General features: G+C 31.7%; 1 protein-coding gene across 3 annotated transcripts in view; it reads left to right on the plus strand.

Moving 5' to 3' along the window:
• Positions 1-272: 272 nt before the first annotated feature.
• LOC119828337 (collagen alpha-1(V) chain-like) overlaps positions 273-20,448 on the plus strand; it is a 64,585-nt gene continuing 44,409 nt past the window's right edge. For all 3 annotated transcript variants that reach the window (XM_038350460.1, XM_038350463.1, XM_038350461.1), the window contains exon 1: positions 273-409. In XM_038350460.1, the coding sequence (XP_038206388.1) occupies positions 396-409 (14 nt within the window). In that variant the 5' untranslated portion in view covers positions 273-395. The remainder of the gene's footprint in view (positions 410-20,448) is intronic.

Here is a 20,448-nt window from a genome sequence, read left to right on the forward strand (position 1 = left end):
GGATACATTTCTTACGAATTTCTACTAACTCTCATATTATACCATTAAATTATATTGATTAAAACTGTACAATTAAATGAACAGAAATACCACATATTAACAACAATTTTCCCTGAAAATTACCCAATTTATTTTCGCAATTATTTATATATATTAAATACTCTTCGTCACACGTATATTAAGCACAGATGACAAAGCTATATGTTGTTTGGGTTTTAAGCTCGAATCTTTCCTTGTGCGACTTATATCAGAGATATATTCAGTTAATATAAAGCAGACGCTGCGTGTGCGCGTGCGCACCCACACCGTGCGTGCTAGTATGGAAGTGTGAATTAAATTTACGTAAAAATTGTGATGTTGTGTTGTGATTTGTGATAGTGGAAATAGTTAGCATCATGAAGTTAATTTTGTAAGTAATTTTAATGTATGTTTGAGTCACAAAAATATTTAATTTATTTTGCTTTTGGCTTTTTAATTACAATAAGTGTATATGATAATGTTTATTTATTTATCAGTCAATTCATAATATCTATACAAACTACTACTATAAAGTAAACTAATTGACTATTTACCGTAATGTTAAAATGATTTATACACGAAACGGATGCATAAATATTTTAAAATACGATACATAAAGCTTGGTTGAAGTGTAAAGTGGAATTCAAAGCAATCATCATACATAATTGTTTTTAAGTTTATTATCTCCAATAAATATAAATGTCAGCGTAACACGCAACTTATTAAATTACAAGTCAAGATGCGAAGTTTGCGGGATAATTTTAGGTTGATAATGGTTATAACAACTTGTTTACTAGAAAGCGGTTTTTGTAATGATCCAGAATTTTAGCTTTCAAAGTAGCGGATTTTTTAATATTTATGTAACGTCATATTTATTTATTTATTTAATCCTTCCTTGATGTTACAATTAATGTAATAATACAATATACGAATTCATAATAATCTACCGTTTATTGTAACAGATAAAAAGTTCAATTACAAATCGGAAGAACGCCAAAAAATATTTGACATTATTATAATTTATATTATTATAACTTAATTGCCTTTTAATGTACTGAAAATTTTATCAATTAATTTCGGTAAACAATTATATATCTGAAACGTATCTACATACTCACTCGCACAATCAAAACTATACAAATATACACACACACACGCGCGCGCGCGCGCACACGCACACACATCATATCCATTGAAAGAATAACTACTTTATATATTACATTTTACAAGTAATTCTCATAATTCCATTAACGTCCGTAATGTCCATTGTTTATCTCATAAGTGTAACTGTTTATTCTTGGGGGCCTGGTGATCCGTAACTCAAGTATTCGATACTTATCTCGGGCACTAGGCTCTAACAAATGTTAGTCATAAGCAAAAGATTTTATATATTATCCACAACCATTTATGATGAAAAAATAAATAAACTATTGTTTGTTTAATTGTAAATTTTTATAATAATATGAAGATCATAATGGGTTTATTCGATTTCCAAATTCCGGGATAAAAACTATCCTATGTCCTATCTCGGGTCTCAAACTATTACTGCACTAAAATTATATTCAAATTGGTTTAGATGTTTAGGCGAGAAGAAGAGAAAGTTTCGCATAAGTGTAAGTATACAGAATGGTCATATATTTTAAGGGATCTGTGAATGAGGTATACATCTTCAGATATTTTACAGAGTCAAGCAGAAATTTTATTGCTTTGGAAATTTATTGTTTTTAAAAACAGGTTCTCAATAACAGTCCCTTCTTATACTTTACTAATTATATATAACAGAATTTACGTATATGTTGTAGGGTTGAAATTATTAAAGTAATAAATAATTGAAATATACTTTAAGCCTTATAATACTCATATTATTTCCAGAATAAAACATTTTCTACGTTCTATCTAAGATCTCAAACTACATCTGTATAATATAAATTTTATACAGTACAATTTATAATTCTGGTAAATAGCAAATTATTTACTGGAGTGTAGGATGCAGTAAAGCGTGGGATGGGGTCTGACAAGACAAACCTGCACTACTAAATGCAATATATCTGCAAGATTCCAATCAAAGTTGCTTTCTCGTCTTAAGGTAAAATTAGTGTTTTAATGTTATTTTTCAATCTAAATAGTGTACGAAATTATTCATGTATTAATATTATATTATATTTTATAATCGGTTTATCAAAGTTTCGTTTTCTTTTTTGATAGAGCAAGCCTTCCACTCTCCGTGCGAAAAACAGTACTTACTTTCGCATGCTAGATAATACTACATTTGTAACAAATGAAATATTAATACAATAACGATGTTTTTAACAACATTACATGATATATAAGTGCGAAAGTAACTCTGCTTACCTGTTTGTCTTCCTCTTTTTTGCGGCTAAATCATTGAACTGATTTCGATTAAATTGGTTACACATAAAGGACATAGGATAGCTTTTATTCCGGAAATCCTGTGAGAGCAGAAACTATATGGTATTTCGAATTACTTCGCGAGTAAAGCCGCCGGCGAAAAACTAGTAGTACATTAATATGTAGTAATTTTATTCATGTGTAATTTTTCAAAATCACGCTTTTTAAAACCTTTGTATTACTTCCACGACTTTACTTATTTACCTACATAATAAAAAATAACTATGTAGTTTAATAAATTTCAAAGAAATACAAATCAAAATCGTGTTTTTACAAAGCTTCGAAGTTCTTCTCACAATAAGAACAATAGTGTAATAAAATTGAAAACCTTCATTTATTTACTTAGTTCTTTCGATGAATTCCTATTTAAACAATAGTTTAATAACTTTATATCTATGGCTATGTAGGCGGCGTCATCGGCAAAAGCTATTCTGATCGACGGACAACGACAAATTTTTTATTAATTTATGTTTTTTCAACTAATAGACGTTGTAATATAGATTGAAATTAATTATTTTGTACCAGAACATGACTATTGCTTCAATTGATCTTAAAATATTATGTTTATAGCAATTGTGTCACAGATATTTCGGCCTTACATCTTTCTTGAGACTCAAATCCTCAAAAAAAATGTAAAGATATATGAAATATCGAAATATTACATAGTTCTTAGTAACTTGTATTCATTATTTATATTCTACATTTAGTTACAATCGATCCAAGTCTAAAACTCTACTCAAAACGATATCGTGATTTAATCGTGAACGAGATAAACACGCACACATACCCACCCCCTACCCGCACAACAACAAAGTTTCTAAATTATCAAAATGAATCCACAATTTTATGGACGAGTGAATGCAATGATTAATTCTTAAATTCCAGCAATATATTTCTACTTGAAACGTCAGCAATATTTCTAATATAGTTGCCAGTATATCGCAAGTCCATACTTTGAGCTGAGAGGTGCTTTATTGTTTGTGTTGGCTCCCAACACCGTGTGAAGTCACGTAATAGTCCAATAGCTATTACTTGTGTCAGACAGACACGTTTGTATTGGAAAATATGAAACTTTATACTTCGCTGCGATAGCTAAATTTGTTTGAATCTATCAATGCTAACTATAGTAAGATTGGGTATTTATAAGTTAAGTGTCGTAAAAATAGATATTTAAAAAAACATTGATATTAAGCTTTTATATTCCATAAGGTCAAATCTATATAGATGCTTCCACGCATTTACTGTTTGCGAAATGTAACACAGACGAACATTTTAGTATTACATATTTTTATTTCATAGCGGTCAGCTGAGCTGGTGGTTCGCCTGATGGTAAGCGATCACCACCGCCCATAAACATTCGCAAAGGTAGTACCTCTGTGAATGTGCTGCCCGCTTTTATAGGGTAAGGGAAAAGGAAAGGATTAACGACTGGAAAGAAGGAATGGACTAGGACGGGTGAGGAAAAGGAAACGGGCCCACATATACAATAACTTTATAGACCTAGGACACCTCACTTTCATTCTCGTGTCCCAATATTATAACCAATAAGTAGGTCCATCTGGAGGAGTAAGTAAGGAGATCTGGGAACACCATACTCATCCAGATGGACCGATTCTTATGAAATTTTCTGTGCATATCGGGTAGATGATCAGAGTAAGACAGAACAGCATTCGTCAGCTAGTCATGATATAACTATCGGTGCGCCCCGGCATTGCTCATTATACATATTTAGTCTAAAGTAGGGCTAACTAATTTATCCTGCTCCAGAACAAAACTAAATTTGATATTAAATTATCCCAAACAGATTGACATATTTCTTTAATATGGAGTCTTGTTGATGTATTATTTTAATTCAATTACTGTATAATATAAATAATGAGCCTATAAAAACTCAGCTATTGCAATACATAAGGTAGCGTATAAAATAAATAAATGAAAATATGCGTATATAACATGCAATAATTCATTTGAGATTGAGTTTGATCACATACATATATTCAACGGTAAATGAATTTTAGAAATGGGTCCAGACTTTCCTGAAATTTGCGCGATCAAACAAACTCTTCTACTTTATGCAACTAATAAATATAGATCTCTTTACCTAAGATAGTTCCACTTTATGTGCTACTTTACATAAGTGAAGGCATGATGTGGGCGGTAGGGAATAACCAGGTAAACTCCGTGATATAGGTTGTTTAAGTACTAAAACAGTGCAGACTATCTATAGACTTATACAGTTATACCGTTATTATATATCGTGAAAACTAAATTACGAACAATTTACTGAAGTATGAATAAATTAGGTTTAATGCCAAGTAACGAAAAAAACATTACTCGTCTTTAATTTTTTAATATCAAAATATATGTGTGTGTTGATTATCGACTTTATATCACACTAATATTATTACTAGCTTGTTTGTTTGGATGTTTGTCCGTCAATCACGTTGAAACTACTCAACGGATTTTGATGAAATTTCGGAATGTGCTGACTTGGGTGACATAATACTTTTTATCCCGATTAAATGCTCCCTTGGGATAAAACAAGAATCTTGATATCCGGGCGGAGCCGGGAGGAGCGTCAAGGTAAATATAAAATTTAAAAAATTTTGACATTATTTATTTATTATTAAAGTAGGTACTTAATTATTAAACAATGTAAGGCATTTCAAACAAATGACCTACATATTGAAAATAACAATTACTGGTCCCTATAAGCCAAGGTTGATGGAGTCATAAAACCTTAATTGTATATATTAAATGTAACAAACGGTTAAAATAATCGATGCACTTTGATACGCAGATAAATACATATAAGTAAATAACTAAAGTTTTATAAGCTAACGTGAATTGTTCATATTAATGCGAGAAAGGTGAAATCGATCGAAGTTATTTGGAAAAATTAGATATAAGTACTTTTTAGACTCATGTAATATGTACACGATTAAACTACGTTAAGGTTTTAAGCCTTCAAAGAAAAACGTACCTGAAAGACAGTTGAAATAGGGGACATTATTTCATTACACAATTGTGATTTGATTTAATTTTTCTTTGAAAATTTATTGAATTACATATACATTTTTCTTTGTATTTTAGTAGTTTTATTTTTAGAATTACTTCGACTGGAAAATTAGACCGTAGATATTATAAATCGAAGAAAAAAAATCATAGAGTATGGGTATGTATCGTGTATTTTTTATATCTTAGTTTTAGTCAGTTGATTTTATTGCACATTAGAAAAATGCATATTTTATTGCCAGGCAGGCAGCTAGCCATCGTTTATACCAAATCACTAGAAAACACAAGGCCAATTACAAAGCGCTTCACATGGACACTAACTTGTATGTCGTAACTTAGTTGAAGTTAGAGCGTGAATAAACGAAACTGCAACGACCATCAAGGAATACCTACAATGGACAAGTTTGAGAAATTCAACTCGCTTGCATGTCAAGTGGCTGGATAACGTCATCACACTATCACACTAATATTATAAATGTGAAAGTTTGGTTCTTTGCATGTTTGTCCGTCGTAATTTGGTATACAGATAGGGTCTCATACCCCACCCTGACTTAAGTGATGGGACACTTTACTGGATTAAATGTTCCCTTGGGATAACAGGAAGCTTGATATACGGGCAGAGCTGTACGAGTGTCTAGTATATTATAATTGAATTTAAATTAAAAAATTTAATTAAAAATCTTTATTACTTTAAGATAGCCATAAAATCACAGTCATCAGTAATACGCACGTGTCCAAGGTTCTTAAAGTTAAAAGTTAATATATGAATGTGAATTCATTGGATCCCGCACTAGGCAGTGCCTGTCCTGCGGGACCATAAACGATTAACATCAATAGTTATAAAATATCAGAGCGGCGACGATTTCGTGTCTATCATTTAAAAATTCTATAAATAAATACGCTTAATATAAAATTTCATACAAATAAAAGCGAATGAATAAAGCTTATGAATTGTATTTGAATGAATATTTACGACTCTAGCAGTTCATATTGTTATATTATAGAATTCAATTTATTTTATATTACAAACTAGCTGCGTACCGTGTTTTCACTCGTGTATTTAAAAGGAAAAAGTCAAATGAGTCAATGAAATTTTTCCTGCACGGATGTCGGTACTTTAAGTCGATATAGATTTGATGGCATTATTTTTTGCCTGGATACTGTCTAAATCGATCACAGTGAGTTAGGTAGTAATTAAAAATATGTTCTAACAATCAAAATGTTACATTACTGTAATCATTACTAAACAATATTTTTTTAAATTTAGAATGCTTAAGTTTACCATTAATTCAATAACCAGATACGTGTCAAATTGATGATGCGTCGGTTAGAAAGCGGTCAAAGAGCTTCGTTAAGATTCCTCGCCCTTTCTACAATCGCTGAACGTAATTCATTCTCAATAAGACAAAAAACATTCTAGTTGTTTTCCCATAGAGTATCTGTGAATCAGTTGTTAAAATAATTGAAGTTACAATGATCGGGGTTATAAATTAATAAAACCGTCACAGAAAATTGCATTGGCTAACCCGATCAAGATCTTCAATTACTATTATTATAGCAATTGTAAAACTCTGCACAAAGAATTGACGACAAAAAGAAAAAGCTAATTAAAAAATGTGTTCTTTAATAATAGTAATGTTTTAATATCGATATACTTAGGCTCTGTTAATAGTTCTGTTTTAACATGTTAACAACTTCGTAGAAATCTTTTTAAGCTGTGATTTGTTTTTTTTTTTTAATCACAACCTGGTTAAATTCCAGTATGAACTCATGCGCACAATGGAAATTAATGTTACATTTTTCTAAGCAATTACAAACATTTCAGTCTATTTTATCATCATTAGTCATAGTTATTTTATCTCGTATTATCGCGTCGTTTTCTGATGCTATCTCTGCTGCGGTGGATTCTGCTAAGTCTTTGACTGAGCCGATTGTTAGCTCAATGAATTTATGACAACAATTTTTGTAAGCTTACTTAATACAAATGATTCTTAATATAGTAATGATCCTTCGGCTTACATCTTTCCTCACCGTTGCGAACGGTATGCGAAAAATTAACTAATTCTCTGGAATTTTACTAAAAGAACAATTTTATTTCCGTCCTTAATCTAATATAATGAATCATTACAATATTAAAATACAGACTTTTGTAGACATATTTAATACAATTAAATGTTGTACTATAATTTAACATTTCCTCAAGTGACAGGTTTACTAATGAAAACAAGGAAACTACAAGTGGACGATAATATATATGAAAGCTATGATTTAACAAAATGTCCTTAAATGTAGTGAGTTTTAGCCTTCATATCAAACTACTATTGACAGAATTCAATCAACAGACATTGCTGACAAAGTCGACTATTGACATTCCGGCAATCACAATTTGCTAATGTGACAGCGAGATCGTAATCAATGATGAAACGATATTAAGCAAATGCATGAAGCCAGTACATGCTATCTGGCTATACAATAATGACCTCTATTTACTTCGTGTATATCAGTTATATTTACAAATCATATAGTTGTATTTGATGTTGTTTAACTAAGTACTAAGACAATTTGCTGACCGGCTCTTCGATACCGTGGTTAGCGCGTGAGCGTAGAACCGAAGGGCCTTGGGTTCGATTCCCGGTGGAAACTTAAAAAATAATACCTCTCGGTCTGCCAGGACACAGAAGGCTAATCGCCTACTTGTCTAGAAAATCGATCCGTGAAACAGATGCATTTCGTCTGCCTATCTAGAAACTAAATAGCTTATATGAAATATAGATGGAGAAAAATAAAAATGAGCCAATGTAAAATACACAATTATAATTCCTAGTACACACACTTATGGCTTCAATGAAAAATAAAATCATGTTATATGAAAAATGCTTCAAGTCGAAAAGATTGCCAAAATACACAAGATTTATGTTATTTGGGAAACAATTAATCTTCCGTTCAAATCAAATATGACAGCGGTCGCTAGTAAAAAAATTAACTAACGTTATGCTTTTAAAATTTAACTGCCTGAACCTGTTTATAAGATAATATATGTGGAGCCTGTATTATAAGAACTTGTAAACTTCCAAGAAGCTATTAAAATAATGTTACCATAATTGTGTGTCAGCCTATATCGTAAATAACTTTAATATATGTTAACAGTTGTATTATACATATTTTTGTATGTTTCAGAACGTATATAATATTTAGCAATTGTATACAATTCTAAAACTATTTCAGAAACATCTTAAAATTTGTTTCAAATACTATTAAATATGTCATGTAATATATGACTATATCGTAATAGGAAACGTATAAAACGAATGCTCTCAGTAAATACAATAAATAATACACGTTGCTCAACTTTGAATTATGATAATTAATCCACAAGATCCAAATGAATTATTATAAGACTAGCTGCGCCCCGCGGTTTCATCCGCGTAAGTCCGTATCCCGTAGGAATATCGGAATAAATAGTTGCCTATATGTTATTTCAGTTGTCCAGCTGTCTACATACCAAATTTCATTGAAATGGATTCAGTAGTTTTTGCGTGAAAGAGCAACAAACACACACACATCCTTACAAACTTTCGCATTTATAACATTAGTAGGATACCACCAAATAAGCGTTAAGTCAATGTATCCAAACCCCACAGTGTTCCGTCGAGCCGCTTTATTGAAGGGGTCACAGTAGCTGCTTAATATACATCCGCGTCCAAGTCATTGTATACCTACAATCTACATACGAGTACATAGTATGTTTCTAAAAGCGCTTCTGAACGTTGATCCTACAGTATACATTAAAGCCAGACTAACTAACTCACCGATTCACTCCTAGTTAATCTATTTTTACACCAATAACTACGTGCATTTCCTTTACTATGATTGAAATTTATTTGACACATATCCGGAATTTCATACAATGAAATAAAACATAAATATTCGTTTATATATACAAATAATGTGTGAATAGTCCTACTAATATTATAAATGCGAAAGTTTGTAAGGATGTTGTTGAACGTTGCTCTTTCACGCAAAAACTACTGAACCGATTGCAATGAAATTTGATAAGTAGACAGCTGGACAACTGGAATAACATATAGGCAATATTTATCCCGATATTCCTATGGGATACGGACTTACGCGGGTGAAACCGTGGGGCGCAGCTAGTATAACATAAATATTCGTTTATATATACAAACTAGCTTTTCGCCCGCGGCTTCGCCCGCGTAGAATTCGCTTATATCGCGCGACATGGTAAGGAGTATTTTTTTCGCATTAAAAAGTATGGTTTGTTCTTTCCCACGTTTAGCTCCATTTTCATACCAAGTTTCTTCAAAATCGGTTTGACAATAACGAACTTTCATACAAACTTTCATCCCCTCTTTCAACCCTTTCTACCCTTTTTTCGCGATAAAAAGTATCCTATGTCCTTTCCCAAGTTCAGTTCTATCTTCATACCAAATTTTATCAAAATCGAATCAGTGGTTTAGGCGTGAAAGCGTAACAGACAGACAGACAGACAGAGTTACTTTCGCATTTATAATATTAGTAGGGATAATGTGTTAATAGGTGGATATGAAATCGCGTGCTCAGTTCATTTTATATGAGAAATCAATAAAAATATTAAGGATATAAACAAACAATATTAAGGATATAAAAAATTACTAACAATCAATTACAAGCAAATATTATTCCAAAATCGCTTAAAAGTCATAAAAAGTAAAATACAAGAAATAATCTTAACGTGTTTCAGAATAACCTCTGTTACTCACACAGAAACAAATTTTACTTAGAGATTTCCGTACCATATTAGGCGTAGCGTTAAAGAGACCAAAACCAGGAAAATCAATCGTACACCCGATATAAAGTAGAAATTAACTGTAGCAAGAAATTGAAGATCAAATAAGTAAAACATCATTTGACCTTCAGTATATTTTAAAATGCAATCAGTCATTATCATTTGAGTTGTATTAAATCGGGCAGTTAATCCATCCCTCATCTTCGTTTCAATTACATTAGCGAATAAATTTTAATTAAAATATTTACGATCTGTCGATGATTAAACGTTAAACAGATGCTACATTTAAAAGAAGCTTTTCTTTTCGAGTATTTTTAATTTACTTCGCAACTCACAAGTGACCGAATTCATTTTTGATTAAAATCAAATGAAAAAAATGTTTTCTATTTAAGCTTTAATAATATGATGCATATTTCTTTATACTTTATTGCACTTATATTATTATCTTGTATCATTTTACCTATACATTAATTCTTTATATACGACGCTAGAAACGAGAAAATATGATTGAAAAAGAAGAGTTATCAGTTTACCACGAATTAATCTATGTTATGTTGAAAGTTAATAGTAAAAAGATGTAGATTTTGTTTGTTTTTTCGAACGCGCTAGTCTTATGAACTAGTGGTCTGATTTCAATTCTTACGTTAAAATGAAATGAAAATGAATTAGTAACTTAATAAAATATAATAATATTCGGTTGAATATTTAAATAATAAACCAAAATTAGAGAACTTTCTTTCTTGGAAATTTAGAGAAAATTCTTTCCTACTCGTGTTATTTATTTTCGTTATCATAGTCCGATATTAATATACTATCTAATATATAAAATTCTCGTGTCACAGTTTTCGTTGCCATACTCCTCCGAAACGGCTTGACCGATTTTGATGAAATTTTTTGTGCTTATCCGGTATCTTTGAGAATCGGGCAACATGTATTTTTCATACCCCTAAATGATAAGAGTAAGGCAGAACAGCGTTTGCCGGGTGCAGCTAGTCTATATATAATAATTTGCTAAATTTATATCAGTGTGAAGTAAACAAGCATCATTCCTCAATGAATGCTTATCAATGAGTAATTATGGCACGTCTATCAACGGCTACTATTACGTCAGAAATTATTTAATCATTCCGAATGGACTGCGTGATTAGACTAGTGGCTATATCTACACAAACAGAAATGTATTAAATCTAATGCTAGCTGAGAGCCCCGGCCCCGCTTTATTAAAATTGTCCGTTTGATATTTTATGATTTCGGTACAAAAATTTATTCTGATCATCACTATATAGTATAAAACAAAGTCGCTTTCTTTGTCCCTATGTCCCAACGTATGCTTAAATATTTAAAACAACGCAACGGATTTTGATGTTTTTATTTTAATAGATAGAGTGGTTCAAGATTAAGGTTTATATGTACCTCTATTAAACCACTCGGAAAATAACGCGTGCGAAGCCGCGGGCGGTAAGCTTTACTAGCTTACCTTATAAGGGAACAAATATCCAATTTGGTATATATATATATATATATATATATATATATATATATATATATATACCTACACCGACTTTATACTTTAATTTAAACCGGTATTTGATACAAACCATTATATTCGTTCGATAGTCCTTTTTCGTCAATCAACTAAAACTATTAACTAGTCTTTACGATAACTTTATATTTTCAAGCCCAAAATAATAATGAACTTTAGTTTTATAAATTATTCGTTCTCATAGCAATTAGAAAGCATGTAGTTGATTTAACTGCCAATTTATTCTTTATTGAATCTTATTAATATTAGCGTAACAAATAAATGTGAAATTTTGTGTTTGTACAATGACGACGTAACGTTACATTCAGAAGAAATCACATTATTGTTGTTAAAATTTGTGAGAAATCGGGAAGCTCTATTACAACCTTACCTTCCTAGCTAACTTAAAAAATAATTTTAATCACGTTAAAATCTCATTTGAATTGTTTAATTAATGCAACCTCAACATACATGAGTTTATTTCTATAATAGTAATTTCAATTAGACTAGCGAGGGTAGGTAAAGACGGGTTGGAAGCACGTTATCAAACCGTCATATGGCTTAACGGTTTTTTTTTATTTATTTATCTGTTATGTAAACAGTTGGAAGTAAACCATCGCCAAGCGCCGAACCAATATTGCAGTGCACGCTGCAATATTAATTAACCATACGTCAACACTATACTTTGTCAAGGGTCACACGCCTTTTAGAAACTTTAACTCCTTCTCCCATTATAACATTGTTATAAATTTAATCTACCTATTAATATCATGAATGCGACAGCTGCTCGTATCAATGTGCGTCTTCATCACGCCTAACCGTCTGAACTGATTTGGTTGATAGCATATATACAATTTGAAGGACACGGGATAGTTTCTATGCGATCTTAGTGGAGAAATCCCCGTGATTAATCCCCTTACTATGCGGACAAGCATGGGTGGATAGCTAGTATGAAACAAAATTTACATAAAATTCACTTATCAATATATCTCACTGCAGTGATTCAAATATAAATTGTTCATATGCATATTTAGCATAATGATTATTACAGAATTTGCATAAAATGTTCGAACCGATAAACAACGGATGTTTGACGGGTGATTGTTCAATGTGGTCGATGAGGTTGGCATGTACTTTATTAAATGACACTTACGTATAGATTTACACCATTCAAACATAATGTTAATATTTATTAAACACTAACGTGATAGCCGGATATATGTAAAATTAAAGCCAAAAAGTTCACAGGGAGTCTCACTACTCTTGATGGCAAGTCGTTTTAATGAGTGTTAGGTAATATTATGATCACAGGTCTATGTTTCTTCATAGGCCATATCATTCATAATCTATATGTGGCAGGCATATTGTCGAATGATATTACAATTTCACTAGTGATGTTATATTTAAAGGGAAGATCGTCAATCGATTTAATATCTTACTATTTAACGGTCTGGTTGGGGAAAGGAAAAGAAATACTAGTGTTTAAATGAAGTTATTTAAAATCTATTAAGGTATACAATTTACATGCTAAATGCGTAGGTAGCCCTTTGCTGACAGGCCGGTGTCACGACAAAATATAACGGTAAATGCTCTAGCTCCGAACTATTTCTATTGGTATTGTTATCTGCAATTTTAGTTACATTAACTATTTTTATATAAACATTTTCATAATACATACAATACGCATGTATCCCTACTCATATTACACATGCGAAAGTAACTCTGTCTGTCCGTATGTCTGTCAATTCTTCACACTTAAACCACTGAACCGATTTAAACACAAATTGAAATATAGATAGTTGGAGACCCGAGAAAGGATATAGGATAGTTTATATCGCGGAAATCCCACGGCAACGGAAACAACGATGTTAACCCTGGTACTGTCTTTTCGTTTCAAAACGGGCGAAGCCTCGGGCGCAAAGCTAGTATTATAAATACGACTTGTTTGTTATGTTGATTACGTTACTCAATGTAATCAAAGGAAAGGGTTGTTTATACAACTCGATAGACATCATTTGTAGCGTACTACTTCTATATTCGTCATACCACCCATGTTTTGTTATTTCAAAATTCATAGACCGACTGTATAAGAAAATGGATGCTATTGAACTTATGATGATACCATGTAATTATGATGATGAGATGTCTTTTTTCGTATAGATATCGGGCTATGTCATTTTATAATAAACCATATTTCCCCTGCGGCTTCCGCTAAGACTAGGAAAATTTTATGTGAGGAAGCTGAGAAAAATCCATTCATTCGCACGCCTTAAACTATCTTTGCTCTAAATTTCATCCAAATCGTCACGCTTTACGCGTAAAAAAGAGACAAACAGATCGTCAGAGTCACTTTCACATATTTCGCATTTAAAATAATATAGCAATTAGACAAGAAATCTCATACACTTAATTTCGTAATAATAAACGTATTTTACCTTTCCTTGATTTAGTTAATAGATGTAATAAACAAGCAGCTCGGCCCGGCTTCGCCCGAATATATAGCCTATGTCACTCAGAGGAGTTGCAGCTTTCGGTGAATTATTTGAAATTGATCCAAAAACTAATTTTTTGTATGAAAACATTACAAACACAATTACACACAAATCTTTACATAGACAATATGAACCGAATCGTGACACTTTATCATCTACTGACCCAATAGTTTTCTAGATAAGATAATTAGAAAGGACTACTCATATTAATCACGGAAAATACATTAATCTTGCCAACAAGATAATGTGTGTAAAAAATAAGATAAACATTGGAGTACGTTGACCTATGACGTCATTCGAATCACCATAGTTAACAGTAACGGTATGTTATGGGTTCGTGACGTTTTCATTAGCAGATTGAGCTACCATGCAAATAAATAAGCGATTTGTTTCTTATACAGTTAATTTAGAAACATTTTCTACGTATAATAGTTATGGGTATGGTCGCCTCTTATTGGCTTCGATCTTATCGGGCTTTAATTAATTTGCGATGAGTTCTTTGATTTGACTGCGTCATGGGGATAATTTTATACCAATAAGTCTTAGCAGGATGTATAGTTTTACATTATAGTTTGATGTACTTATTGACTTCCAAATACCTGCATTTTATCTTCTATATATATAAAATTCTCGTGTCACAGTTTTCGTTGCCAAACTCCTCCGAAACGGCTGGACCGATTCTTATGAAATTTTTTGTGCTTATCGGGTATCTATGAGAATCGGCCAACATCTATTTTTTATCCCGATATTCCTACGGGATACGGACTTACGCGGGTGAAACCGCGGGGCGCAGCTAGTATGGTTATAATAATTGATATACTTGATTAAACACTTTTCTTCTTTAACGTACAAGTTATAATATGACATAAGAATCAAATAATATTATTTTAGTGTATTTTAATACTAGAGTAGTTTAAGTCTTTGAAATCTCATAATGTTGAGCTGACCCTTTGAATCAAAGGATAAAGAGCGTGTGTATTCATTGACAGAATATTCTTAACCTAGGTCTAGATTAAGATGTGATTTTCAAATAGATGTTTTATTTTAATTATAACTCAAATTAACTTTAATTATTAGATCTACGCATTCTTAAAAACATGTCATTAACTCTGATTCATGTAATTCTAAAATACAGTTCATTAACCGTAACGAATTGTGTAGGTAACATCAGGTGATTTGATAACTGCAATTATCGTCACTAATATATCATTTTTAACAACCGACACAGGTATCCGACCTACGTATCTGATTATTATATACAAAATCAGTTACAAAACAATTTGTACACGCTTTGGGGGATTATGGTGTGGGTGTTTCGCTTTTTTTATTTTTATGCTATTCGTAGAGTTACTGATGAATATATTATATGCGTACTAAACTAGAATCTTTGTCAAAATTGAACCTAAATATCAATGACACTGTAAACGTTGTTCTGTCAGGACATCTTTTGCTTGTGGGTAATAAAAATTGAAAATGGTTTACATATTATTGTAGTCTTAAATATTTTCATAAGTAACATAAATCTAAAGAACTATAAGTCAGAATAGAAATTTATTTTTATGTTGGATAGTAAGCTTATTGAGGTATATATTATAAGTATATAAATAGATAATTTTTTTATTTTTAAAACAATAGATTTATGATCTTTTTTTTTAATAGTAAGTCTGAAAACTACAATTTAAAATGAAGATTTAAATTACTATATTTATATAAGCATTTTCTAATGCTTCGTATTCATTGTAATCATTTGTTGGTAACAGTTGATCAACGTTGTTGCTGGAAACTTCTTAACTTTTTCCCCAGGCGAGAACTTATCAACTCCACAACACGCAGTGTTGCCAGCGACATGTCGATAGCGTCTCTACAACAATTCAACTTTGCTGCTAGGAATTTTGACCATAAACACGGGGTTAAATATACGAAAAACCAGAACACGTTTCTTACTAACACCAAATTGCAAAATGAAAGAAACGTGCCATATCACTGTCCTCAAAGTGTCCGCGCTTCTGCTCTATTTTCCCAATACAATTCCATGTTAAAATTCAATTCAATCGAATTGAAGATCTATAAATAAGTTCGATATCTCACTGAAAACGGAGGCTGTCATCAAAATATGACAATTGAAACGTGAAAGGCTTTACTAGGTCTTATCTGCCAAAATCACTATATTTACCGAGTTCATTCACCGTACCATCAATCTTACTGTGTGCAATTCTATACCATACATGCCAAGCCAATATCAGCTTTATTCTATTGCAGTAGTGGGGTGTAATGTGAACAATTGTTTGCGTCTCCAGAGGCCGAGTGTCGCAAATGTTGACACGCTCTCTTTGGAGATTTCCCGACTTCCCAATGACACTTTCTAAGCTGACCTAGATTAAAGGCAACTGGAAACTATCGATTTTAGAAATATAATCCTTAACATATTATCTATTTTACGGGTCATTAGGGAATCTGCGCTTTCATCTTGAAATAGATACCGATAAACGTATTAGATTTTACACTAATGCTCAAAATGTTTAGATAAGTTAATTTTAATAACTGATACTCATGATACAAGCAATGCATAATTCTTATGTGGTGACGGATATTCAGAAATATCAATTAATATAATATTGATGACCACAAAAAAAGTTATATACTAATTTTATTTTTTTTATTTCTACTTTTATACTACCTAATGTACAAAGGTGAAGTGTTTGTTTATTTGCTAAAACGCGCTAATCTCGGGATCTGCTCAGCAGATTTTAATGAAGTTTCAGCAATAGTTTGAGACTAGGAAATGAACATAGAATATTTTCTTTTAGGAGTTTAATCAGAACTTCCCTGAAAACGGGAACTCAGTGATGAAAACCTCGGGATACAATCTGTTCTCAATACACAGGCATAGATCGTAAAGCTAATAGGTAATTTAAGTTAATTTATTATTCTGAAATCCTGAGTACGGTTACTGGAACACAGTACAGAATTAATAAATACTAAATAGTTTGTTAGCTAAGTGTGCCGCCTCTGAATACACTTATAGATTTTACACTGCATAAATAATATAATAACACACATTAAACACAGATGGAGAGTAATTGCTATTATTAAATACGCTACTAAAATATGCGACGTAGGCCGTTTTCTGAGTAAATCTTCGCTATAATTATTGCAACAGCATATTATATCCATAAAACATTCTCATCTAATATACAACCCATACATCAGTTACTACTAACTACATTACACGGAACATTGACTAATAAAATTGACTATTAATTTATCTACGCTGAGATTTTCTTATTATAAACGCGGAGAGCTGATTTTCCTGTTTCTGATTTTCTGATCGGACCAGATGGCGATAGTAACTTAGTACGCGTGAATAAAGCTTTTCTTAATACGATATATTATAACGTAATAGAACTGAAAAATTCTAGTGGTAAAAGGGGCTATAAATTGTTACGCTCAACTTCCCATTTCTCAATATCTTTACTATTTTTTCTATATATGTTAACAATATTATTGACAAAGACTTTTCTAGCATGACGTAAGAAACGTAAAAATTAAACGGAGATTTTTTGTTTGAATATAATGTTAACGAGTATTTTTTCTTATAGTAGTCATTTATTCAATAAGCATATTCATGCATAAGTCTTTTTTAACCTAGCTATGTATTTTTATCTCGATAAAATTAGACTTTTAAACATATAACCCATACATTTATTTACATTGTGTGAGTCATTTACTACAACTAAAGACCGATTTTAGTCACACCAATGGTGCAGGTTTCATAACTATCAAGACATGGGTTTTAAATTATTTAAAACACCATAATATATACGTGTGTGTGCGTGTGCGTACGTATATAGCTTTATAACATTATGATTGTTTCTTTAACTCGTCGAATAGTATTGGGTCTCAATAAGTTTCTTCCCGCTTTTGGGCTTTTTCATTAGCTTCTTCATAAAACATACTAGTTTTATTCAACTCAGATTGCTGAGGCATACCTTTTAAACAAGCTGAGGGTCGGCCTTTCCTCTGAGGCCATTTGATGGGATCTAATTTAAAGCTATTTTTGTATTACATTCCGATCTTCTTAGGCAGTGACTTAACCATCCCATCTTGTAAAAGTAAATTTGGATATAGGGTCTCGTGGGTAAGACTTGTCCAGACTTCATAATTGGGAGTCTAGTCAAAACATTCGAATTATGCAAGCATTTGCTCAGATATGTCTGGAGTTTGTTGGAGATTCCTAGTTACTTTACGTTACAGTATAACGCAGACTCGTTGACCATAATTATAAAGTAATAAAAACAAAATAATCTATACTTAATATTATATAGCTGAAGAGTTTGTTTGTTTGTCTGTTTCAACGCGCTAATCTCAGGAACTACTGGTCCGTTTTGAAATATTCTGTCAGTTTTAGATAGCCCATTTATTGAGAAAGGCTTTAGGCTATATAGCTACCACGGGACTGGTAGATGATAAATAGTAGAAACACATTTTACTTTTGACGCTGATCATATAACCATGAATATTCCAGCAAACCGCTGACAACGTCACAGGTCCTGAGCAAATTATTATCATAAAATGCATTTGTCACGACGGGAACACTTGGTTGGCTAAATTCCAAAGATTCATTCTATATGCTCCCGATTTACAACTGATATTTTTGTCGTTCAAAATTGAGTTTAAATATTCCTAAAAGCCGTTTCAATCGACTCAACTTCAAAGGAATGTTAAACTGGAGTTTTAGGTCTGTGTTAAATTTAGTGTTCCCTTTTCGATACAAAACAAAATGTAGATATGCCGTATAAGCGCAATGAAATCATCAAATAGTAATAATTACTCATTTATTCGCATAAATGTATACTAATAATATAGAGCTGAAGAGTTCGTTTGTTTAAAAACTCAGGAACTACTGATTCGATTTCATACATTCCCTCACATATAGCCTATGGCACTCAGAGATCATATACTTATGGAATATTATTAATATGTACGACCATATATAAAAGTAAACATAAAATACAGACGAAGCAGAGGTATATCATTTAGAAGATTAAGATAATATTAATGTTAACTTAAAATAATTAGTTCGCTGAAACAGCTGTTAAAATAATAAAGGACCAAGAATGCTTCCTTGTGGTACTCCTCCTCCTCTTCTATTATATTTAGGAAAGACTTAAGACAAGGTTTGAAATATGTTTATTATTTTGTCAGAGCATTTTGATCGTGCTATATTTCATTATATTGTAATTTTTTTTCAATACGGAATTTCACTTCTACCGAGAAATTGAAATAAAATCGATGCTTACTTTATAATCATTCATTGTTTTCAAACAATCAACACAGTAATATTTTTTGTTAATAATTAATAAAAATATACTTCAATTAATTAGCTTCTAATTATGTAAATTTCTTTGAATATCACGAATAAACACTTCAGATTTCATAGCATACTCATAAAACAACACATACTTCACAATTAAAATTTTAATGAAAGGGTTAATTTAAAAAAATAGAATGCACGAATAAAAGATAATACCAACTCAATGAATACTCGCCCATTCACGTGTGTGTGTTAAATGTTGATACACATAGACAAAAGAGGTTTTACATTATGTTCGAAGTGCTTGCATTTCATAGAAAGTCTGCTAATTTGATTATCTCATGTATTATCATTCAATTACATTCACCTGAGATATAACTATCTGCATCCTACTTCCTACTAATCCTACTAGTCCTATCCTACTATCCTACTTCCTGCTAATATTATAAATGCGAAAGTTTGTAAACCTATTGCAATAAAATTTGGTACGTAGACAACTGGAATAACATATAGGCAACTTTTTATCCTGATATTAATACAGGATACGGACTTACGCTGGTGGTGTTACGCTGGTGGGCGCAGCTAATAAGAAATAAATTAAACGTTATAAAATAACGGAAATTAGCTTTAAAAGTATGGTATTGGATTAAAATTATATAAATAAAAAATAAACAATATTTGTGTAACGTTATCTGAATCCCTTATTAATATGTATTATAAATGCGTAAGTAACGTTGTCTGTATATCTGTCTTTTTCGTAACTAAACTGCTTAACCGGTTTGGATGTAGCTTGGGTATAAATATGGGGGATGGAAGTCGAGCACGCTTCTGCACGAATTGGGCCAGCTCGCACCGGGGAAGTACCACACCCCCACAGAAAACCGGCGTGAAA

This window comes from Zerene cesonia, chromosome 7 (genome assembly GCF_012273895.1).
Source record: "Zerene cesonia ecotype Mississippi chromosome 7, Zerene_cesonia_1.1, whole genome shotgun sequence".
In the NCBI taxonomy this organism is placed as follows: Eukaryota; Metazoa; Arthropoda; class Insecta; order Lepidoptera; family Pieridae; genus Zerene; species Zerene cesonia.